The 26313-nt window shown below is 37.2% G+C and overlaps 1 protein-coding gene and 1 long non-coding RNA gene across 7 annotated transcripts in view; one reads left to right on the top strand and one right to left on the bottom strand.

Annotated features, from left to right (window-relative positions):
• The window catches only part of LOC311435021, a 40882-nt gene extending 38713 nt beyond the window's left edge, over window positions 1-2169 (bottom strand). For both annotated transcript variants that reach the window (XR_014691877.1, XR_014691878.1), the window contains exon 1: window positions 2106-2169. This is a non-coding gene — a long non-coding RNA (uncharacterized lncRNA). The remainder of the gene's footprint in view (window positions 1-2105) is intronic.
• Window positions 1-26313, top strand: part of FUT9 (fucosyltransferase 9) — a 111305-nt gene that overhangs the window by 69771 nt on the left and 15221 nt on the right. Inside the window, exons 1-4 of one of the 5 annotated variants that reach the window (XM_084515639.1) lie at window positions 5987-6091; window positions 8618-8720; window positions 21765-21805; window positions 23895-23993. The exons of 1 other annotated variant lie outside the window; for it this stretch is intronic. In XM_084515639.1, the coding sequence (XP_084371765.1) occupies window positions 23945-23993 (49 nt within the window). In that variant the 5' untranslated portion in view covers window positions 5987-6091; window positions 8618-8720; window positions 21765-21805; window positions 23895-23944. 3 more of the 5 variants (XM_084515640.1, XM_084515643.1, XM_084515641.1) reach the window with 3 other exon arrangements.

Raw genomic sequence — 26313 nt, forward strand, 5'->3', positions numbered from 1 at the left:
GCAATTATTGAGAAATAATTCATACACACAGCATCCCTGGGATTGGTAATATAGGCTCTTTAACCACCTGTTGAGCATAAATGCATTTTATAAAGCACCCTTCTCACCTGTGCTCAAATAGGACATAGCCTACAGAGAAAATCCCTTCATTCAAAGGAACAAGGTTAGAACACCTTCACTGTTGTGCCCACACAGCAGAAGAGAAGAGAAAAGATAATGCTGACCTTTGTGGCAGCCAGGACAGTGTCCTCACAAGTTCTAACATCTCAGAGGCTATGTGCAAAGTTAGCTGTCTACTCACAAAGTACTAAGCTAATAAGTAATATGATTAGATTTAAAGAATTTCGATTATTTAGGGGATTCAGTAAGAATAATCGAAATTCTTTAAATTCTAAAAATAGGGGATTCAGTAAGCACTGAGCAAATAGAAATCATCATAGGGAAATGTAGACCATGTTGGGAAATACTTGGTAAATAGAACAATAGTGTTATACACTGGAAAGGAAAGGGAATAAACTGAGGAGAAGCAGTGATTGGTTTAGTGTGCAGGCACAGGGATGTTTCTCTTATACGGATGACTTGCTCCTTCGCAACTTCAGACTGGGTCGCCATGAGGAAATATGTGTAGTGTGCTCAGACAACCCATCTGGTAGGAAAGAGTGACCCTTTAACTCACTAAAGAAAGTTTTCAGTTCCTCCTTCTACTTTGTTGCCATGATAAAGCCATCTCTGGCCACGTATTCCTCCAAAGTGTGTTTTCCTGCCACTGCTGCTAAAACCCACAACTGATTTTTGTTATTTGCTCTCCTGTTTTTTTAACTAGTCTTCTCACTGCACTCTTCTGCCTACAAAAAATGCATCTGCCAAAATAGTCCTGTCGGTTATTATAGTATGCTTTCCTCTGTTCTGAAGCTCTATTTCTTGTCCTATTTCCTACCACATCAGGGTCAGCCATTGTGTTTTTGACATTGCACATCACAACACCTTGGACCATGTCCATCTTTATTCATTCTTTTGCTATGGAGGCAAACACCTTGGAAGTTTCTCTGAGGTAGCCTCTTAATCCTACAATAGATTCCTAAAATTGATCCATAAATTGATCATATTCTCTTCCCATTAAGACCTAAGGAAAGAAGTTTGGAAAGAAGTACCTTGTCATAAATTCAAGAGCAAACCAGATGTCTGATATAAATCTATTTTAAGCTTTCTAAAACAGTTTGGATATGCATACTTAAACACATGATCTTAATTCTGCTTTGTCTTTCTTCTTATCTTTTGCTGCATTCATTTATTTTATCTTGATTCAGAAAAAATGTTCCTTGTGGCAAATTTTCCACATGTATGTGAATCTTCATGGTGCAAATACATTCAAAATTTCTGTTCAGATGGGTTATTGCAGGAACCTACCAATATATATGTTAATTTTCATATTGTTATAGAAACTATAACTGCGTTGGTCATCCAAGCACACATGCTTCTGTAAAAGAAAGGGTCCTGTGCCCATGTGTTTCTTACAAAATGCTAAAGAAGTCTGAGCCACCTAAACTCAGTTATAGAGTGCATCATCTACATGTATTACATAAGTCATCACTTTTAACACATGAACGTGAAGCAAATTCCACTGAACTAGAGGAATTCATAATAAAATATTTTGGATACAACAAAGTATTTATGATTTCCATGTAATGTAAATTTTCAGTGCATGGTATTTACAAAAATTAAAAAAAAAAAAAAGTGTGACAATTTTTCTGGTGATATGCAATAACATAGCCTATTATAAAGTTGTACTCATCAGGAAATGACAAATTCCATTTGCAGTCTTAACTTTACTCTTTTCTACATATGTTTTACAGTACAGATGCAAATTACATGTATTTCATTATTTCTCAAGTAATGCAATGTCCTCTAACATTATGTATTTTATCTACATATTAGCTAATATTTTCAGAAGAAAAATGAAATTTGTCTCTAAAACAATGAAAAAAATCTTAAAAACCCAGTCTGAGAATCCAGTTTCATGGATGCAGCTGAAGAAACTTACCCCCAATTATTTCATTTATTATCCCTTAGAGCATCAAACTTGCTAGCCCAGTCCACATACTCACTTTTGCAGGTAGAAAGTCAAAAACACCTGAGCAAACACACATGTTAAGCAGCTTGACCTTGACTGTGTACTGCATACATTATATTAGTGATATCTTTATAAAGAGTTGTTTAAGCAGAGTTAATGATTCCTAGCTGAGATCAGACTAAGAGCTTGTGAGAATGTGGGTGACTGAGAGCTGATGTGATATGAGGTGGAGCAAAGGCACATGCTCACTTTGGATTTCCCTGAGGGGGTAAATAGAGACATTGTGGGGAAAAAAAAAAAAAAAAAAAAAAAAACAGTCTGTTGGAGGAACGGAGGTGGAAAGAAATGCCCTTGGTAAGCACAGATAGGTGGCAGGTTTTGTGCTGTTATCTATTTTCAATATTTTCTGTAAGAGACTGCCCAGGGTATCCAGAAAAGTCCCTAACTGGGACATTTCACTGTAGCAGCAAGTAGATGTTAATTCCTTTTTAACTTAGTATGTTTTTCTGTTACAATTTTGGCCTTATAAGCACATATTTAATAAATGTTCTTAATTTTAAGGTAAGGGTATGCAATGTCACCATTACCTGTCACCAGCTGTGCTCCAAAACCCCCTGTGTATTTGTGGCAGGTCTCACTGCATCTTCAGCAGTCCAAACAGTTTTAATGCAAGAGGCATCACTCACTTGAAATCCTTGCTTTGCACAGCCAAGTGCTGGGAATATTCAGAAGGCTTTGTCCTCAGTGTTGCTGGTGAATTTGGCATAATCCAGAGAAAACCAGTGGCTAATCAAGAGCAATACTGAGGCATTTACTGATACAGTCAGTGACAGCAAAATCTTTTAGTGTGAGTGAGGCATATAAAAATCACCTTTTTTTTTCACATTGTGACCTAATTGTGACCTGATAGACCTAAACAACTGAAATATCTAAAGGGTTAAAAATGGCTAGGGAATGAAAGAAAGGCTATGAGTCTATAAAATCTTACATTTCTCATTTTTGATTGTTTCCCTAGAGTCCAGGGCAGAAAGCTATGGCAAACATATAGTAAAGCTGGGTAGACAGAATGCAGAAAAGGGCTAAACATGTTGTGCCTATTTGATATTCTAACTGCATTGCCTCCTTCTGCTGCTTCTAATCACATCTGACACTCATTTAGTTAGATTATTCTGATAGATTGCAAATGTGTATCCAGGGTTGTAAATGTAATTGACATGTGTTAAAAATATAATCATACTGGTCTGAAGTATATGTGTTTTGTCCTCCTAAGGGCAATTCTAATTTTTTGACCTGTAAGTCAAAAATAATGTTTTTGGTTGGCATTCCAAGCATTTGGAATTTTATTTACTACATTGGTTCATATTTGGTATTTTCACTTGTCATGGCCAGTGGCTGTGATGTAGCTGTGTAGCTGTCATTAAATAGTATGAAATTGTACTTTTTTCATCTCTGTATTTTTTTTTTTTGTGAATTTAAGAATGTTCACATAAAAAAAAAAAAAAAAAGGTAATTCTCTTTGAGCTTGATAGAAGAGATTATGGTTCTGTTCCTAAAATCATTGTTTTTCTTCATCACTGTAATATTTATGTATAGTTTTGCATGTTACCATGTCACTTTACCTGACAAATATTTAATCATCACTTTAACCAAGTAAGTAAGCTGTAATTTCCATACTTTCTTAAGTATTTTATTCTGATATTTTCTTTGCAACAACATTTTCATTAAGTATATTTGAACCTGTGTTACTGAGGATTTATTCTATTTCCTGGACAGTTATTTATTTATTTCATATTTGCAATGGTCTATTTGATCCTGATTCTGAAAGATGGAGAAGATTTTTGTATCCACCACCCTGCATTCTTCTTATATCAGCTCAGCTTAGTCTATAGACAGGATGTAGAACATTTCTGATTACATCACATTTCATACTTCTAATGACAATACTTTTGTGCAAAGTCCACAGAGCAGATTAAACATAGACAGGAAAGTGTCCCTTGGTTTTATTTATTGTTACTTTTTTTTTTTTTTTTTTTTTTTTTACAATAGCATTAGATTTTTCTCTGTGTTAAAGAAATTTCATTTATTTGTTTATTTTTGAATAGCGGTATTAGACTTTTCTGCATACTAAAGCAAGAGCATGCAAATTTTTACTGGACAGAAAGACCTTGGCCCTAGAATTAATCGATCTTGTTCATTGAAAGTAAAGAGAGTAGTATTTAACTAAGAGTTTTTGCTGCTCTGATTTCACTGCCTTTTGTATATCCTATCAGGTCATAATAATGTTCTGTAAGGTGATTGACCAAGACCAACAAAATTATCAGAAAACTTGGTACTGTCCTTTAAAATAATTATTTGGGGAGTTTGCTTTTATTTTGAATAAGCAGATCAGGTTTTTCTTGCTGTTATGAATCAGAATAAGGCTTTGTAGAGAATTTAGCTCAATGGGAATTATGCTCAAATCCCATTCATTTCTATTCTATGTGAGAAAAACTCAGGGAAATTTTGTGTGATTTTTTTTCTGGCTGCATAACGTACGATTCTATGTCTGAGCAGCAGTCGTACAAGAACCAAATTGCTTCAGAGGTACACCTGCTCTTATTTTTTATGTTGTGGAACTTGTGAGTCTTGCATTTGCTCATCAAGACCAAGAAATACAAGCTTCCCCAATCAGGTAGGGGTCTTAATGCTTGTTTATAGCAAGGCAGGCTCTACAGTTATTCAGAAACAAAGCTTCTGACTCCAAAGGTAATAGAGATAAGTAAAATATTGGGAGAGATTCAAGTCAAAAATGAGAAGTTTTTATACACATACATCGTGTTTATATGGGTTAGGCTATTTTAAATTATCTGTGTTTATATTGTCACAGTGTTCACAGAATGTGAGGTAATAAGAAAGGTCATTTTAGACAGTTTATTCTATTGGGATTTTGTTGGACATTAAGCTTCAAGAACCTTATAGATTGCCTGTTTCACAATGTTTAATCTTTGCTTGTGGCATCACTGTAAGATCGTAGGCTAATTCATGCTTTTTACTCCTGGGTGAAAAACTATGGTCTCACAGCTTATCTGAGTAACCTGCCTTTCACCAGGGACCTCTTTCTTACAAATGAACCATTTGTAAAAATTTCATATTAAGCTATGTTTGATAATAGCTGCTTTTTATTGGCATCATCCTCAGGCACAAGAGTTAAAATCATCGCATTTCAGTATAATCTATTCTAAATGTGTTGGGTGCCTTGCTAAGAAATAATGAAGTTCTGCTTTCTCTTTTTTCTCCAAAGTATTTGCACGAGCTCTTAGTTCTCCAAGCTGTGCCTCAGCACTACAGTTAAAATCACTTTTCCTTGCACATATGCGGGAGCAAAACACAGCTGAGCTATGAGCTAACCCAGACTTTGCTGTGTGCCCTACCTGTGATAAGGAGCAGGTATTTGTATGCAGGACTCATCCTAGGATATGGTCACGGGGATAGCAATCATCCACTTGCGGTCTCCATTCCTTTTAATACCAGAAAGGATACATGCCACCTTCCTCTAGCTTGCGTTGATAAATCAAACAGGTGGGAAGTTCAACTTGCTCAGCTGCATCACATATCTGAAGAAGTTGAAGACCTTTATCAGCACACTCCAGTTCAACGTAATAATCCACAAAGTACAGCCAATAATGTCAAGAAAGTGTTTGAATTAAAAAGGCCATTTAACTCAGTATATTGAATACAACTATGCTGAAAATTTTTAGAGACATTTTCTGGCAATTACTTGTTGATTCAAAATGGTAGTACTTGTACATCATTAATATTGCTGTGTAATTGCCAATTATCAATTATCAATTGATGATGACAATTCATTATCATCAGTTAGAGTGCATTTCATACACATTTGGGGTATATATACAGCCTTCTTCTTTTAACCACTGACTGAGAGATTTGCATAGAATAACATCTGAGGTAGCCAGATTCTGTGTGGGACAGATCTGTACTTCAGGAGCCCATCACCTTCAAAACAAATCTTGTCTGTTTCCTGTGAGTATAATTGCCAGCTCTGGCCAGAAGCAGAAAGTGTTTAGTTTATTTATTTATTTTGGTCTCCAGGACCTGCATTATAAGCCTGTAGTGAATGCACTGTGTGTTTCTGTGTTCGGTTTTTCTGTTTGGTTGGTTTGGTGTTTTTTGTTTGTTTCTTTCTTTCTTTTTGTTGTTGTTGTTTTGTTCTGTGGTAGTGGTATTTATTTTAACAATTGGATTGTGGTAAATATCTATTATATGGAAGATATCTTTTACTCGTCCTTCTGTGGAACTGGCAGGTGGGAGCAACAAAGGTAGACTTGAACAGTACTGTTCTCTACCCCTTCTTGGAGTACTTTGGGCATTAATTAGATTTAAAAGCCAAGAGAAGGACTTTACATTTGTTTTTTAACACATTTCAGGAAGAGTAGTTGTCAGATGCAAGACTATAAAAAATTAATATTTCTGTACAATAAAATAGCCAGGCTACTATTTGAGAATTTGGTAGTAGCAAAATAATGTTAACCATTCACCATATAATTCTAACTAACATATAATTCTATAATATAATTCTAACTCTATTCTATCTGAAGATGTAAATATTAAATAATTAATCCTCACATCCTCTCAGTAATCTGACCGTCATTATTTCAATTTTACAGATAAACTGTGGAGCAGAATAATTAAATAATTCAGTTAAGGTCACACAGCAAGTCTGCTGAAGACATGAAAACAGAATCAAACTGTATTGATTCTGAGTTTAGTACTTTAGCTACAGAACAGTCTTTTCGTGTGAAATCTCTCTCAGTTATGATACATCTCATGCATAATCTAAATTAGAAGCATCATTAAAAAGGGAAGTTAATTACCTTCTCTCCTTTAAAAACTATTTGCTGATTTTAATATTGAATACATTCAAGCAGTTTTCTCATGTGATTATGATGTGAAAAAAAATCTAAACACAAATCTGAAAATAATCATGTTGTTTCTTCATGTTTTCATGGTATAAATAGCAGAAAACACCCACGGCAACTTTATTAGGATAAAGAATTGCAAATATGGAGGTATAATTGGATTTGGTTTTCAAACATATCAAAACCCTAAAAGGCTAACATTTACATTCTCCCTTTTCTTTATTTATTGTACATGACATTTTAAGTAAACCTGTTGTTATGGGGAAAAAAAAAAAAAAAAAAAAAAAAAAAAGACTAGAAACTCTACATTTTTCTAGGAAAGGGAAGGGTGGTTTTTAAAAGCACCTTGTATAACAGTTTCTGAAATTTCATTTTGAAAAGCAAGTGCAAGGGAAGGACAAGGCGGAATTTGAAGGTATGAATGTAAATTAATGAACAGTACCCAAAAACTTTAGAAAATTGCCCTGGCACGTTAAATGATTCTGACATAAACAGAAAACATTTGATCTTCAGGCACTTGTAGAAATAGACAGGGAGATGGTTCACCAATTACTGTCCCAGACTTGGTTTGGGGAAAATTAATTTAATGTATTGCCAATTAATATCAGTAGAGCAGTGAGAAACCCAAAACAAACTAAAAACAACTTCCCCCCATCCACCCTCTTCTACCTCCTCCCCCCAAGCAGCACAGGGAAATGGGGACTGTGGGCAGTCCCTAACTCTTCGTCTCTGCCGCTCCTTCATGGTCCCTCTCTGCCCCTGCTCCATGTGCGGTCCCTCCCACGGGATGCCGTCCTTCCCAAACTGAGCCTGCGGGGGCTGCCCAAAGGCAGCAGCTCTTCAACAACTGCTCCCACACGGCTCCATACCACTGGGTCCATCCCCCAGGAGCAAAATGCTCCAGCACGGGGCCCCCTCAGGCGGCAGCTCCCCCCAGATCCTCTGCTGCTTCATGGGCTCCTCTCACATGGGCTTCAGCTCCGGCATGGGCCCTGCTGCTGCGGGGGCTCTCCATGGGCTGCAGGCCACATCCACCTGCTCCACTGGGGGCTCCTCCATGGGCTGCAGCATGGAGATCTGCTCCATGTGGGACCCATGGGCTGCAGGGGGACAGCCTGCTCCACCAGGGGCCTCTCCACAGGCCGCAGGGGAACTGCTGCTCCAGTGCCTGGAGCACCTCCTGATAGGATCCTCAAATCCAAACGGATTTTCCCTGTGCTACCTGCATACTTAGACTTCATTACCAGTTTTGTCTAAGCTTTGCCAGTTGGCATGGAGTTAGAGGAAGAACATCTATTTGACAAGTAGCTGAAGTTATTGATTTACAATATCACTAATTAAAATTTGTTTTGTTTGAGAATCTGAAGTAGAGATTTACATCATCTCCAGGCTCTCACATGCAACTGCTTTATTCTGTGATGTGTCATAGAGGGAGGATGTTCACCTCCACAACCAGAATAGCTTGGTTAGGTCTGCTGCAGTAGTCAAGTACTTAAGTTTCACTCTGGGATGCACTGAGATCTTAATTTCTGAATGCCTCCTTATGGCTTAGTTGTTAAGCTCTTGCGTAAAAGATAAGAAACTAAATCAAACACAGAAGGGATTTGGATTTGATTCTTCTGTTTTCCAGAACAGCGTTATATCCAGCTGCAGCTTGCGTCCCCCACCTTCCAACCCAGAAAGGACTGACCAAAGACCAAAAGAGGGTTAATGATTCTCCATTACAAGGGGAAGTAAGTTCTCTCAATTCTCTCAGAGAAATAAGCATGTAATGTCCAAGATAGTTATCTTATGATGAGACATATGACTTACTGAGAAATATCCCTCTCTCTTCTTTAATATGAGATGTAGATTATATGAAAAATTTAGAACAGACACCTAATTTTTAAGATAATGAAGTCCCAATTAAAATGCCTAGGTTTGTTTTGAAAATTGGGATAGATTTCTAAAGCATATAGATGATACCGGCTTTTGGAAAGGGTACCCCCTTAGTGCTTCTGCAAAGAGAACCCTAGTGCATTTCATTAACTTGGGACTTGGGACTTTATATGTGCAACATATTCTGCAAACTAAATTTAGCATTTACATTTTTCAAGGAAGATTTATATGAGAAAGCTAAGATTCATAACAATAGTTTAAATTATAACTGGTTTTAAAACCACTAGATGTATTAATAAGGAATTTTAATGTGGCCATCATTATGAGATGCAAATTGTAAGATGTAACAATTTATTTCTGTGTTCCATTAAAATTCATTATATTTAATTAACTTATAGTTTAAAATTCAGTGGTTTGCTTGCACTCTGTATAAAGTAGATATAACATACTATGTAAAACAGTTATAAAATACTATAAAAGAAGCTTTAAAAATTAATTTTATACATGAGTCTTCAGAGAGGAATGGAAGCACTTGTTAACTCTTAAGATTTAATCTTCTGATCATTACATTTTTTATTTTTTTTTAGTTCTTCCTTTTTTAATTCTCTTAAGAGATTCTGAAATAATGTGGAAATCATGGGTTTCACTCTTTTCTGTTGCCATTTTGACTATGTTATAAAACAAGATTATGACTTTACAAAGAAAGTGTTCTTACAGATTTGCAATGGGCAATTTTAAAGTTACTATTCAGAAAAAAAAAAGGGGGTTTCATGTGATAACAACTATAATTCATATGTTCTATCAAAAGAGCTTTGAATTGAAAATCATGGTTTGGAGACATAATCTGAAACAGCTGAAAAGAACACAGGAAGGGACAACTTCTACCTTGGGAAGTATAGAGTCCATCACCACTAGAAACTTTATAATCCTTTCCAAAACAATTATTTCTTATTCTGTTTTGATAGATGCTTTAATACAATACTAACAGGCAGTAAAGGGGTAATATGGGACATATCTCCATAAATACATATATATTTACTAATGTATATCTGTGTTACTGTCTACTTTTTTGTTGTTTTCTTTTTTTAAGATCTATGCCAGATAAAAATACTTGAATTGTAGTAATGAGCAGATGAAGAGAGACTGTTGATACTACCTACTCCTATATCTCAGAAAGTGGAATGAAAGATTGGGTTATATTCCTGTAGCAAATATATCTTAATTTAACATTTGCCTTTTAATAGCATATTGACTGATCTAAGCATATGATATAATACAAAGGGAGAGGAAATGTAAAAATATCAGCTCTGAGTGTATTTACCTACTCCTCTCTTCCTCTGTAACCATCAGTTCTACCTATCCCTTCTTTATATCATCCTAAGACTAAGAAATGCTTCTTCCAGGTATTGAAGCCATACCAGAACAGAGGTTGCTTCTACCAGCCTAAAAGTCTTGGTGTCCATCAAAGAAAGTGCACAGCAGTCTTTCAGATGGCAAGGCCTTGACACAAGTGCCTAGCAACGTGTGATCACCTATGTGTGCCTTGTGAGAGAAGTCACAATGAGAGAAACTCATTGTCCTTTTGCACAAATTAATGGAAACCTTAAGAATCTCTTCTTCATAAGGACTGTCATTACGCATTTGTGCTGCGTAAGATCTGTGCTGTAACACTGCTCTGGCCATACTCAGGAAGTAAGCTAGTTCTGCCCTGGGCTGTGTTTAAGGTCATCAGCACAGCTAGCCCTCTTGACATCGTGCTAAAGGTCGGGTACATCAGATCAGCTAGATTACAGTTTGTGTTCGCACCATCACTGAAATAGAGTGGCTTGATTTGGGCTTACTTAGAGGGCAAGCAATCCAAGGCTATAATCTGATGATATGGACCTACTAGTCTATCAGTAGAGCATATCAGAGTTTCTTCTGCAATCAGTGCAACCTACTTCTTGCACATGACATGAAACTGATATTAAAATGTATCTTGATAGACCATAACTTGTTTTTTTATTTTTCCACTCTGCTGGGTCTCATCTGTGCTGATTTGCAAGCACAAAGCAGGCACAGATTTCAATTAATTGGTTAACAGAAGATTCAGTAAGTACAAGGGAACCGATCTTAGTTACATGATAATTTCTGTAGGTACTTTCAGAACACTTTATAAAGAAGGCAAGTATTTTTAACTTCATTTTACATTCAAGGAAACTAAATCAGGAAGAAGATCTGAATTACCAGTGTCACCATCACCTGTCCCACCACCCAAGCAAACTAGGTATCAGCGTCATCCACACTGAAACTGCGAGTATCCTCCTAGTTGGTTCCTCTTGTATTTAGTCTCTGCCAAAACTATGATTATAGCTTCTCTTTTATGGTAGCCTAAAGAGTGCTTTTCCGTGTAAAGGGATTAAATGATATTTTAAATGTGTAAATGAATTTTTACTGAGATAAACTTCTCCCTGTTGGTCTAGAGGGAGGATTTTATTTGAGTGAGATAAATCTTTTGTTCACCACAAAATTAAATACCAGCCCAGTCATTATGCTTTCCACAGTTATTCTGAAAAAGCTTGTTGACGGTTTGGCCAGGCAACAGTTCTAACTACACCCTAGAGATATTGTCATTTCCAAACCTATGCTGTAACAGTTAGAAATCCTTTAGGAACAATGTTAAAAATTGATACCTTGATTAAGTATTAAGTTTGAGAATCACAGGAAATTCTGTGGAAGAGAGTAAAATGTGAATGGGGAGGATGTGTGCATTTGGGAAGACGTGCTGCAGGTCAGCATCCTGATCGGTACTGACAGTTCTCAGGATGGGGGTCTTGCCCAGAAGTGGATCCCAGAGGTGAGAGCTCTGTAAGCATCCTGATGTCTTTTTTTGAATGAAATAAGAAATCAGACATTTTTAGATATTTATAAGTAACTCTGAAACAGGGTGTTTTCTATTTCTGCATATCTTTTCCCCAGCAGAATTTCTGTAATATTTTTCACTATCACAAAATAAAACTGTTCTTCACCTTTCTTCATGTTATAGCAATGGGGACAGTGATTATAGCACTGCAGGCAAACCACAGGTATTGCTCTCTCTCTACCAAATGGCAGTCCTGTACAGACAGCAGTGGTACAGTGTTCTCAGAGAAGATACAAGCTTAAGGAGGGGTTCTGGTCATCCCAGTGTCCTGGGGTACTCCAGAGAGGATGGGACTCTCCACCACTGATGTTCATGGATAAGTTGGGGAGAAAAAAAGTCTAACAAGAGACTGCAGAAAGTACCTCACAGCATATGCTATCTAGCATAGCCCTAGCATGCAGCAAAGCAGCACAGGAGCATCTAACCAAAGAAAAATTTCTCGGAAGTATAATAGTCATTCTGTGACAGTAATACAGCTAAAGCAATTCAGACCATACCCATTCCACCTCTCAGATGTGTTCCAAAATACAGAGAATATCACCCAAATATGTTTCTACTCTGAGCCTACTCAATTGCTACATCAATTCCTAATGAAGTATCACAGCCAAGTATACTTAGTATAATTTTGCTCCAAACACATAGTCTGCAGTAATGGTTTGGATCCATGTGACATTAAAAGAGAAATTAAAAAAAAAAAGGGGGGGGTTGGGGGAGGAAGCATTTTTGGGGACTATTTCAAACTTTCCACACTAAAAGTCTTCCACCTTGAGAGAAAAAGAACTGAGTTCTGTAAGCTGTATTGGAAGTACCCGGCACTGAAACTCGGGAGCTGCTTTCCTACAATTCCATAATAGGATTTCTTGTAATCAGTACTGTATTTTTTTATCTTATTTTTTGTGGTACACCAGGTTGCTTTTTCAAGCTTTCCTCTACAGCTGCAATTGCTAGGAATGTATTTCCTTGGGAAAATGGAAGCTCTGGTTCTTGTGAATTCACAATGCTGTGGTTCCCAGGAACTTAAGGTTGATGCAAGTTTAGGCTTCCCCATTCACTTGAATTTAAATAATAAATAAATAAATAAATAAATAAAAGATAATATAATAATAATAAAAACAGGGCATGCAGAGAAGATATTAACAGGCATAAAGTATATTTTCTCACCTTTTCTTTACGATCATTCATCATTATGTGGTTCCATGGGTAATGTGTACTGAACTCTGGCAATACTCAGACATATGGTTGCACACTGGAACAGGCTCCCCAGGGAAGTGGTCACTGCACCGAGCCTGTCTGAATTTAAGAAGAGATTGGACTGTGAACTTAGGCACACGGTCTGAACTTTTGGGTAGACCTGTGCGGTGTCGAGAGTTGGACTTGATGATCCTTAAGGGTCCCTTCCAACTCAGGATATTCTATGATTCTATGATTCTATATTTAATTGCTCCTCATCAGCTATCTAAGCCAGAGTTGTTCACATAGTGATGTGTACTTTCCTGCCATATTTAGCTGTTTAGATCACCTTTTTACAGTGCAGTTGGGATGTTGAATAAGCTGGGATTATTTAGAGATGTTGTTCTGCTGCTTGATTGCCATAATGCAGCTTCCCTCATCAGAGACATTTTGATTGGAAATCTGCAGTATGAGTCACAAAGGACAATGTTGATGTAATTAGGATGCTAAAATGACAGTGACAGTGTTAGCTGAGTTGTGGGTATGACATTCAAATACGGGGTTTTATATTCTGTATTTACAATGGAAATATACCTTCAGACTTATGACACACAGTAGCAAGCATCTACCACCATTATTATAGAGAAAGTGAGGCTTATTATGCATTGAGTGACAACAGCTTTCAGACCTGCAAAGCTAAAGGGAGAGTGCTGATGACCAGGAAACCCTCTATTTTACTCCTATTGTTTGGAGTATATAGATCTTGATAGCCTAGTGGTCATATCTAGACTGTGGCCAACAACCAGGAAAACTTCAACAGTAATTCCCATCTGGTAAACTAAAAACTTATTAAGCGGGGTGCTTCCACTAAAAATACTAAATGGAAGTGCAGGCCCTGTGTTGGCTGGTTGCTGGGCCAGTGCAGGGCTCTAGGTCTGTCACACTGAGGAACATGGGAGAAAATGACTTGGTTGCTCAGAGCAGCATCAGCTGCTGGCAGTGCTGTCACCTGCATCCAGAGTCTTCCAGAAGGACTGAGAAATCAGAGATGAATATAGCTGGAAAAGCATAGTGCCTCTTCTTTGAAATAAGGCATTAACATAGTCACCTACATGAGGCCTGCAACCGTAGGTCCAGAAAATATATATGCAAAACACCACTGTTATAACCAAATTTGTGGGATTTTAATTCATGCTCATTACTGGGGCAGAGGCTTCACCTGAAAGCTCCAGTGATTTGGATCCTGCAGATATTTTTAATTTGGAATGTCTGCTGCTGGGGGAACAAGGAGTAACTCCACTAATGAGTAATGAGCCGAGTGAACCTGGTATGGAGTGAATGTAAGATTAAGATTAAGAATGAAGTCTGCAGGAAGTGTCAGGGATGTAGTACATGCTGTACCATGTCTCCCTGAGAGTAACACACACTCATAGGCATGGAACTAATTTTGCATAGCAAATAACACATAAAATGTATTGTTTTTCATGTCTGAACACAAATAACATATATGTAACATAAAATATATTTTAACAAACAAGTACTGCTATCAACAAACCGTCTCTATTCTTCAGTCTTTACTCTGGACTAGCCTGGAGATCCCGTCTTTCCTGAACACACTTAAAGTCCTAAAGTTTCCAGATCCTTGTCTAGCACTGATAATCTTTTGTCTCTCCCAGTGGAGTAGAGTACTAAAACAAAAAAATGCACAGCTTCCAGATGCTCTTCTCTCAGTCTTCTCATGGGCCTTTATTGTCCATGGGGCACTTCCCATTTATTTAATAATTACTCTTGTATTCACATGCTAGGCCATACCAAAAGCATTCTAATTTCTGGTTTTTGGCCTTAAAATAGGAAAATACATAGACAACAGCAAAAGCCAAATGAAGAAGACAAAAAAGCGACACTGGCAGTACTATTTGGCTAGTTCAATAAGTTGTTAGGATGTTGCTGGAGCTGCCAGATTCCCACAGCTGTTGTTAATTCTGAAATATAGCAAGGGTATGAGCTTGCCACTGGAAGTAGGAAAAAAAAAAAAAAAGGTAAGAGAGGCCGTTAATAGAGAGAGTTGGGGCTACTGTCTGTGGGAATTATGATTTTTAAGGCTAAGACCATGAAGCTGTCACCATGTTCATGCTCTTTGTGATTCTATGATTCTCTTTGTATACTGAAATTTCATAAGATATCTCAGAAACATTGTACATATGGATGCAACAGGTACAAACTCTTTGAGGCAGATTCTTCAAAGTACCCTTACCTAAAAAATTTAGGGAAAACTGGAAGCAAAATATTCATCTGGGTGGCTGGTGCCTGAGCCGCCCAGTTGCTGGGTAATTAGGGAAACTAGTAATCTCCCAGGCTATGTCTGCATCAAGATGTAGTTCTGCTTTTGCTTTTCTTTAGGTGTTCTAGTTGTACAACTCAGGAGGACATTGTGATGCTGTTAGTATCGTACAACAGTGTGTACCTGTCCTTCAGTTTTCACAAAGGATGAGAAATCTTCCAGTGGTTAAAGCTATCATGAATTGATAGCTGGAATGATTTCTTGCCCTCCACAAATTTTTGTGATGTTGAAAATGTTCTTACTTTTTTCTGTGCAAAATTGCTTTCAAACCATTCCCTCCCTAATAAGCAGTTAGAGAAGCTATGGGCTTCCTTGAAAAATTGTTCAAAATCTGCCAAAAAATATCCTTGAGAAATTGTTAACAAAATGATATTCTCAAGAGAATGTTTTGTTTTTTACACACTGATAACTAAAACAACAACAAAATTTATTAAACATTTTGTGATCAAGTCTCCTTGAACTTTTCCAGAGAATAACATAGTTTTATGTGCAATGCATCAGAATCCAAAAACATTTCAGAAGCAATATATGGAGGGAGAGTAGGAAACAAAGGGAATTTAATTCACCTTGTCCAATGAAAACAAGACACTCATTTGTACCATAGTTTATAGTTGCTGTCCAGTAAATCTCAGTTTGGCCTCTACTAACAGAGCAACAGCTTATACACTGCAAGAATTTGTAAAAGAAATAAAACTCTTACTTCTGTATTTTAAGCAATAACAGCAGTGGAAACTTGTCTATTGTTTTTAGGTTCTATAAATCATGGTACTACAAACTGAAATTCTGTGCCAAATTTGCCCTTTTATGTAATTTCCCTTATATGTAGCAGTTAAATAAAGCAGAGATGTAAAATCCCAATGGAAAAATAAATCTAGCTGCAGTAATCATACTATCAACACATCAGCTCTGCAGAACTCTATCTTGCTTCCTTGCACAAAATGACAATTTAAAGTATCTTTCCAGAAGTCTCCTGGGAGATTATCATATTTTATTCTCCATTAAAAAAAAAAAAAAGCAATAATAATAATAAAAAAATATATCTTTCAGAATGTAGAATTTCCCGGTGAAATACTTACCGTTCAGTTCAGCATAATAGGGTAGTTTCAGAAATGCTGAAATGTAATTTATTTCATTTTACTTTTATCAGCAAGTAAGGTCATCTATCCAAAATAGTTTGTTTTTTTTTTTTTTTTTTTGTTTTTTGTTTTTTTTTTTCCGGTTGTACATATTTCATTTGGTATCTTCTTAAATAACAGAGAAATGCAATCAAATTCCAATATTTGTCAATCATACACGAGCTCTGTTAAGTGATCTTTTACTTCGTGTTTTAATGTTTACACCATGGGCATTGAATAAATGCTTGCCTGGCATTCAGAAAATAGCTTAAAGTGGGAAGACTTCCTTGAAATTGTAAGTACTTTTCTAAATATTTCTTGAGTACCCCAAAAAAATACATTTTCAAGTTAATATTATACTATTTGGAACTTAGAAAACATCTTCTCCACACAGTTATGTCTTTGAAAATCCAAAGTAACTCATTTTTTAAAGGCTTTTTTTTTTTTTTTTTTTCTGTAAATATATTTTTTTCTCCTGTTGTTTTTAGTGCTAGTAACAGGTGTCAGTAAGAGTTCACTAGGAACCACAGTCATGGAAATAACACACAAAAAAACACTTTGCTGAAACATTGAAAGATTTTATTCTAAAACGTCCTTAGAAATATTTTTAATGTTCTTTGATTAAAAAAATATTAATCCTCTGTATTGGCAGTTAAAATAAATCCACTAGAAGTAGCTGGTTGAAAACAGTTATCATATTTGTTGTACTTAAGACCCAAATCCAACCTAGTAACCTTGCATAGCGTAGTAACTTTGAAAGATAATAAATAAAATAAAAATAAAATATAATAATAATAGGTAATAAAATAATAATAAAATGCAATGCAATGTAATCAATGTAATAATAAAAAAAAATAGAAAATAAAAATCCTTGCTGACATGGAAATTTAAAAAAAAAAAAAGGAGCAGAATATGAATGAAAACTAAAATGGATTTTAAGAATCCTTTATCCTTAAAGCTTTCTATTCGTGTCAACTATGCAAATAGATGTACTTGTTTGCATATTAGAAACAATTATTGAGTCAATCCACCCTACTGCCACATCGTAGACAAATTTCATCAACGTCCTGATATGAGCAACTTCCTTCTCTTCCTTGATGTACTTTTTTTCAAAAAGTCTGAAGGAAGATTTCTGATCTCAAGATATGTATACAGAAGTCTTATGCTCTTAATGATGTTCAGGACTTCAGGATTCAGCCTGCTGCTATGCTTCTTTCTAAGGGAAGTGTTTGAGATCAGTGCTTTCTTTCACATCCTCTCTGATAAAAGGGTTAAGGTAAGAAAGAAAAAGATACTATTTCTCATACACAATAACCCCATCTCCACTCTTCATCTCCTCTTCTCACCTATCTCTCTCCCTCATAGTTGTCAGTGAGGCAGGAGTAGTTGTGCCATTACCACCTACATCTCCTGGCTGTCACACGGCAAAGCATCAGCTTATCTCCTTAGACCCACTGCTTCTACCCATGTCCAGCAGTTTGGGCAGTAGTTTTCTATATGTTCATAAGCATGTGTGTGTGTGCGTGTATTTACATACGTATAGATGATGTGTGTAAGGGTACAGGCACAAAGAATGTAAAGTGGTGTTGATAAGACATTACAGTGAATCTAAAAAATGTGTTAAATTTCCTAAGGTTACTGATGTGTGTGTGTGTCTATGTAGGGGAGAGTGTTTATTATTTGTAACTTGTTCTAGAGTTTAGGTTCTGACATGTATCTTTCTTGCTGTCTCTTGAGCTGCCTTAGGTTTTTCATTTCTAAGCCAACTTTGGTCACAAAGGAATAGCTTTTGTGCTCTTTTTCTCACTTCTTAGATGTTGCTGCATTCACTTGAAAGAACAAAACCGTAACCATACTGAAATTAATAGAAGGCTTGCTAGTGTTTCTGTGAGCAAGATTTCATCTCTGATACTTCTTGTCTTTCAATAAATTCAGCTCTTCTGACAGTGTTTTTCAGTGTTCTGAAAAAAAAAAAAAAGAAAAAGAGTTCAAGGTGTTATTTATTTATTTATTTATTGTACAAATCAAGGCGTCATTGGCTTATATTGGCTTCTGATTATATCTTACATTTTCCTCTACTAATGTATTACAGTCAAGAAGTTCGGGATCTGTTTTCAGAGACTGAAATGAAGGTATGCTAGAGGTATCTGGTCTGAATTAATGTGATGAGTAGTTTCTGGTGACATTTGTTTGAAGGAAGATATTCTATCCCACAGATGCAACCATTTTGATATAAATTAAAATCATCATTGTCAAATACCATAAAAACTATATGGCATTATGTAAATCACTTAATCTTTCTTGGACTTCATTTTCACCCCTCCTTGACTCCCACTAAAGCAGTTTCAGTAATAATTTTCTAACTGTGCTATGATTAGAACTTAACTAATGCTTGTAAAAGTCCTTTAAGATTATTTAAGGAAGGCATTTCAGAAGTAACTATTGCTATTACCAATGCAGCATTGGTTTTGCTTGTATGGTGCTTATAATCTGTAGACTATTTAAAGTATTTTATTAAAGGAGGGAAAATATCATTAGTTTCATGCTATAGTTGTAAAAAAAAAAAAAAAAAAAAAAAAAAAAAGAGATAGAAAGTGATTAACCCAAATTAAATTTCATTCAACTGAACTCAAGTGAAACGGATAAATGAGCCAGGAAGTTCTCCTATCACCTTGCTCTCTGTCCCATGTAAGAGGTTTTTTAGGGCACCAGCAGGCTCTAATAGTGATTTAGACTTGGCAAAACCATGCTGTTCTTCATTAGATCAATATGCTGGTCAGAAATATCAAGATTTACTAACATTATTATTCTTTTTGGTTTCACTCCCTTTATGAAAGATTACAACATAAGAATTTTATTTACTTCATTTAATTTGGCTGGGAGGGAGACTTCATAGTATTCATAGTAGTTTGGTCTTTGGTTTTGTTTGATGTCTGACCATGCATGCCAGAATCTGCACTCAGATCCAGCTTGTGCCCTAAACATTAGCATGGCTGCCTGTTAGCTGTCAGCCCCAGGATAGGAACCCAAAAGCTTCCTTAGGGTATTTAGGCTGCCAACCTAAATGCAGGAAATTAAACCAGTGAGGATGGAGACACAGGATAAGCAATGGAAGAGGCTACCTAAAATGGGACAGGGATGTGCCTTCCTCCATCCCTCACCAAGGCACATCCGGTACTCTTTAAGAGTACTCTCCCTGGGACTCAGAGCTGGGAATCCTCCCTTGAAATCAGGGAGCTAGACTCTTTCTTTTATGAAGAAATTGGGGTGTTACAGCTTTTTACACCTAGCAAGAGGAGGACAGAAAAAACAGTCGCCCATCATACAGACCAGTTTTTGTGATCTTTCCAACACAGGAGATTCAGACCACCTCTATCACCTCCCTGCACCATCCCCCATTACAAGGCTGTAAACTGCACAGGGAAGGAAGTTGGACACCATGCTCCACTGCTGCAGATGTGCCCCTGGGCATAAATCATTAAGGAGTCAATAGGCAAGAGACAGAAGGAGGTCAGGGGAAAATAGTAGTGTCTGGATTAGCAGCTCGGGCACCAATAAGGAGGAAAGGATTCTTTCCTTCTAATCCTAGATCTCTTCTCACATTTTAAAATCAACAGTCACTGCCATCAAGGAGCTAGGAAATCTTTAAGGAAAGTGCAATATCTAGGACTGAATCACTTCATGCTGAAGTAGGATTTGTATCTCTCATCCGAGTTTGTAGCTTCAAGTGCTGCATAAAGGGACTTCACCCTATTCTGGTTTGTTTAAAAGCAGAGAAGCAAAAAGCTGCTGCTAACACTGCATTTGAGATGGAGTCTGTGGTTGTAGACACAGCTACTAAGTTCTTCCTCAGGGCTGCGAGCTGGGAGAATAGCTGGTTTATCGATTTAAGTGGCCCTTCCCTGTGAAGAATGAGCCCCTTCCAGGCATGTGCTGGCACCAGGCTGCTGAGTGCACAGGAGCCTGAAAGGCAGAGGGCCAGAGAGTGTTCAAGCATGACTAGCATTGAGGAACAAATGAACAGAGATTTTCAGGGTTGCAGTTTTGGAGTCAGACACCAGCATACCCCCTGAGCCCTATTAGTAGTGCCTGTTTCTGGTTTAGGGCTCCTTAGGACCAGGGGTAGGCTAACCAAGCATGAGTTTCGGTCCCTCTTATCATCCTTGTCATCAAATTAGTCCTACCCACCTGTGCTAAGCTGCACTAACTGCAGGGAGACACAGACTAAATAAAGGCAACTTCCTGCCATCATTTTTCTTTACACCAACATCTTCAAAGCAGAGGAAAATGGAATTTAGCAGAGTGCTCCTTTTTTTCCCATTTTCTAATTTCTTTTCATTGTCCTCTCTTTTTCTCCTTGCATTTGCTCCTAGACATCTCAGTTGACTTTTTTAGAAAGCTGTTTTCTGAGTAAAATGGCTATAGAAAGTCTTCCTCATGTACTGGAACAAATGAGAACTATTTTTTCACCCCTATTTAAATGCCTCATTCTAATATGTACAGTAGGATTGTAGCAGATAAAAAATATGGGCTGCAAACCTTAAGATGGCAAAAAGACTGCCTAGCAAATTGCATCTTCAAGATATAGTAAATAATTTTACTTTAACCTGTTATTGCAGTGGTAAAAAATACATGAATTCACTATGGAATTTTTGCTCTATTAAGAATAAAATAATGTATGACAGTAAAATGCAGTAACTGAACATCAGAATGGACTGCTTTAACTTACACTGCAGATGCTCAACTTGTTTTTTTCAATAGTCTGAAAAGGAAGAAAATTAGCTAGGAAACAGCAAGTTCCATAGCAAGTAACCTGAGTCTTTTCAAATTAAGCATGATCTCTGTACTAACTACCAATCTGTTTTATGCAATTTATTGTCATCAACTTGTTCTTCCTTCCTATATTCTAACTGTGAGCGTTGCTTTCAGAGGCATCACTGCATATGTTAACCCAGACAGTAAGTAGTAACAAGAAAACATCATCTTAGTGCATGTAGGTGTTGTAGGATTTTTTTTCCAGACTGTAATTCCTTCAACTCACTCCTCATGTATTTACTGTTTCTTGACTGAAAGATTTTTTTTTCTTTTCTATAGAAAATGTCTTTTCAGTGACTTGTTGTTACAGCTTTGTATTTCTCAGCTTGTTATACTAGTAGTTCCAGCTCTTTGTTCTTCCTTTCATTATACACACAAAGAGATACTCCAAGAAATTAACCGCTGTTTCTCTCAACTGAGATTTTGTTTTCTCAGAGGAATGTACAGTTTGAGAGGCTTAGGGGTTACTATTTTTGCTGGGTTTACAATATATACTATTTAATACATATATTTAAAATATGTTTTCATCCTTACTGTTTAATTTTCTGCTGTTTAGGTTTTGGTGGATTCCAGTTTTGTTTCTGTTTGTGTGTGAGGGTATGTATATGCATGATTTTTAAGCTCTTATAAAATTGTTATGAGCAATTATGATTTATTTTTTGTGTGTGTGTGTGTGGATCTTGCTCTTGCTTTCTGTGCATGAGTAAGAAGCCAAATGGATTGGTCTCTAAAAAGTTTTCCTTTCTTATTTTTTAAAATTTCCAAATTTGGCCAACGTTTATAGTGACTTACACACTTCTTTGCTCCAGCAAGATAAAATACTTACCTTAAGAGTCCTGTTTTATAATGACCTTCCATCTTACACCTACCAGGCTCATTCTTTAAAATGTTTAACACTTTACCAACATAATTCACCTTGAAAACATAACTGCTGGTGTGCAATTGGAAAATGATTGGTGTTTTTCCAATTGTCCATGTATTTTGTATTGAGGCACTTGCACTTATAAGTGTTCACTTACTTGAAGTACATTTTTTCAATACAGAAAATAAGTGACGATCATTTTTGGCACTCAGTATCATAGGATACGAAGGATTTGTATTTTATATACACTGACTTTAACCTCAGCCTTTGACTTACTGAGTCTCTTTTAAGAAAGCAAGAGCAGTGTGGACAAGAAGTTGCAGAATCTGGATAAGGACTCTTGGCCATTGCTGAGTCCTGTTGAAAATCAGCTCTCTTCTGCATTTTTATTCTGACTTTATAAGTAAATGTCTTTTTCCCTTTCAGCCATAGAGCTGATTACAATGGATGTGAGCACTTCAGTTGCCCCCTTTTCTCTCAAGAGCAGTTTTCTCTCCAGCAACTAGCATTCTTAACAGTTTAGGCTTTGTAAATTAAAGCAAGACCATCGATTTGCATCCTAAAATACTGATATCAGTACAGATCCAAAAGCCAGAATATTTATGAGTTTCTTAAGAAACAGGTGCTAGGCAGGCAGGGAACTGAAATGTTAAGAAGAGCTCAAATTATGAGGATTTTATGGGAAGTTTTAGAGGCCTCTCAGGCTACAGAGCTGTCTAGGCTACAGAGCTGTCTCAGAAGTTATGCTGCCACTGGCACAATCCTCCAGATCTTTGCAGTTGTATCTGCAAAAAGAACAGCATTAAATCCCAATTAAAATTTTCAAGCTTGCCTATGCAGCAAGATTCAGCAGTGTAAGAGGCTGCACACAGCCTCTAATCATATCTACACAAACAGCTGGTGCTTAGAGCTCCAAAAGCCTTGCTTTGCCACAGAAGTAATGTCCCCTAGTAAATGTTCACTATTATAAGCAGGCATTTTCCACTTTTTCCTGACCCTGATTTGTCTGCTTTGCATGGAGAGGCATTTTTTTCCATTGTACTAAGGAATTATATACTAGGAAATTGGTCAGAAGCAACCATGATTCTGGGATGTTCACTTTAGCACACATACACAGCAAAGCCTATGATTCTTCATTTGCCACTTTACATCCCATCTCTTTTTAACTTAATTTACACCATTTTCACAGCTACTGTGAGTTAACTAGGGCTTTCTGGTAGGCTGGTGGCCATCACAAACTCATACCTTGTGTAGATATGTTTTTTTTTCCATATTTCAGCTGGTTGGCTGCAGTTTTACAAGCCATCCACAAAGCTACTGAACAGCTCTTTCTGCAGTTCTGGCACAATCAGTGAGAACAGCAATTTGCTGTCCCCAAACTACATGGAAAGAAGGGAGAAAGAAACCCCCTTACCCACTTCTGAGGGTGCTTTTCTTTGAACAGCTTCATTTGTTGCAGAGCATTTTCAGTGCTTTTGAAAGAAGTTTGGATTGTGCTGTATAACTAGGAGGAGTTTTATCTTCAGGAAGACAAAAAGTACTTTCCTGGGGAGGTGGATAAACTTGGCTCGTAAGTTATGGTGGTAAAGAACTGCCTTTTCTGTAGTCAGCACAGTATGGAAAGCCACCACTCCCTTCACAGAATGTTATCAGTTGTAAACTAGCTTTGACGTGGACAAGCCAACATGGTCATTAAGGTAAAAAGTTACTGTCTCTGCATGTTACCAAGCCTGGCAATGCTGCTGGTGTTTCTTAAAGCTCTGCATGCATGAATTTTCCAGTTGTGCAAGAGAGGGAACAGACAGTACTCTTATGTTCCCTTAGAGTTCATAAATAGAAAGAGATAGAGCTGCAGTGTGAAGTGGGGTGTCCTGATGCTACTTCTGTATTGGCTGGAAAAAGTTCCTTGGATAGGATTTTCAGGTAATTCTTTTCTTTTTTCTTTTCAAATATGTGGCAGTGGGGCGTGGAAGTAGGATCTGTCCAGTACGGAGAGCAATGCTGTAGCTGCTTCCCTCTGTTATTACAAAAGACCCTGCATCCCTGGCTAAGGCTGTCTGCTGTAGTGTCAGATTGCAGAAAGGAACCACTGAGCTGTTGCCTCAGCAGCTGGGGAGTGACAGTATGTGAGTGCCACCAGGAGAAGGAGAGGATAGATGGCAATCACACGGGAACGCTGAAGGCTGCTGAGCCATTGCAGCATTCTGTGTGTTGCACAGCAATCGGGAGAACGGAGATGAGAATAGGGTGTTCCTCACCAAGGCCTGAGAGGACAAGATTCAGAGATTCTCAAAAAAGCAGCAGTACCTCAGCCAGCAATTGACAGGAAGCTCTCTGTTTTGCCTTTGAAAACGGGGACTTTTGTTGTTGTTGTCGTTGTTGTGCACTTGATTTTTCAGTTTCCTTTACATTTTCACTATGCAGTATTGCTGTTTCATAGACTGCAAGAAAAGTTTCAAGATGAGAGATTTTTTTACTAATTTATTCAGCAATTTTCTGCAGTTTTAGGCTGTCGGGATGCATTTTTGTTAGGTACTTTTTACAACAGTCTGTGATTAATATCATCACTGACCAAAAGTCTGGAAGGAATCAAATGAGGTCATCTAGCCCAGCCCCAGGACCTGAGAGAATCTAATCTCTCCTTGCTGAGTGATGCTTGTCTAACCTGTTCTTAACAGTCTCCAGTGATTGCTTTAGCACATTCCCTAAACAATGTCTTAATTATGCTACCTGTCCTCTTAGATTATTTTTCTAAAACTGTTCATAATAATAAAAATTACCACTGTTGAATAAGAACATTCTATATTGTCCTCAATGTGCAAACACACAAAACTGGAATCTGAGGAATTGAACAAATAACCCAAAAACAAAAGAGGTGGAGAAGGGAAGAAAAAGAATGGTGCAAATAGAATCAAAATACACAGCCTGAGATTAGCAGCTCATTCAACTTTCAGCATGAAAACCTTTAACTCTATGTAGCTCTGATGAGTCTTTTCAGACTGGGCTGCTTTCAGAAATCTGTGGGACAGGTGTGGAAAAGAATGGAAACAAGCCCATGCAAGGAAAAAATCCACTACTTCAGTTGCTAAAAAGGCATAACTGGGAGCAGTAAGAGTTAATTCCATCAAAAAGAAAAATTTTTTAGTCTCAGAGAACTGAAGCAAAAGTAGTTTGGGGCATGTCCACACAGCAATGACTTGGAGATAGAAAGATAAACTCAAGCTAGCCTGAAGCAATATATTTTCTTTTAATACTGCAGGTGAAGAAACCTCCAGCTAACTGTAAGTTTGGTCTAAGACAACACCACCTTTAGCATAAAGGTAGATATGTCACGGCTGGGGCTGCTACAATATGCCAGAGGACAGGGAAAGGAATTTCAAAGGAATGTTCTTTCCAACAATAATGTTTGTTTTCATGAGATTCGTATCAGTTCCCACTGCATTCAACTGTCCTTTTAATATTTCTAGAGTATCTCCATAGATACTATCTGCTTCTAGATGGGCCCATCTCTGACACATCTGTTTGCCTCAGTGTCCTCCTGCTTCTCAGTTTTGACAAATCCTCTGTGCCAGAGATGCCCAATCTGATCCCAGGAGTGATCACCAGAGACTTTAAAGTATTTCTTCTTGAGTTCTCCTGAAACCAAATGCTGATAAAGATAAGAGTTAGCCCTGAACAATTCAGGATTTTAAGTAAGGCAAGAAAAGTAACAAGAGGTCTTTATTCATTATTCAGTGTCCATGACTTCAAAAATAACACTGTCCCTTTGCTCCAGCTTAATTTTAAAATACTGTCCTCAATGCCCCTTTCCACCCTTGGAAACAAAACGTTCCCTCACACTTTCAAATTCTCCAGAAAGCCATCTTAGCTCTTCTAGGAGATTTGCAGTGACTGCCAGTGCTGACAGTCAGGTGGTTTTTTTTGATGGATGCAGTGGCCAGCTTTTTTGGATTGAAAAAATCATAGGACTGACCTTGACACTAAGCCTTTGGAAGATTTCAGTACTAGACTAGTAATGACAGTTATACTTCTGCAAGTAGTTATATATTTGGGTTACTGGGAAAACTTTGATAGTATGCCAGTGAAGCTAGCATAAAGATATGCCAGTAAAGCAGATATTGATATTATTGACCAGGAAGGTTACCTTTTTTTCTCCCTCCTGCAGTGTTGCATATCAGAAATGTATATATATATCCCTTCTGGAATAACTAAGAAGTCACCATTGCAAAGGAGCCATGATAAA

The sequence above is a fragment of the Aythya ferina genome (assembly GCF_964211825.1).
Source record: "Aythya ferina genome assembly, chromosome: 3".
Lineage (NCBI taxonomy): Eukaryota > Metazoa > Chordata > Aves > Anseriformes > Anatidae > Aythya > Aythya ferina.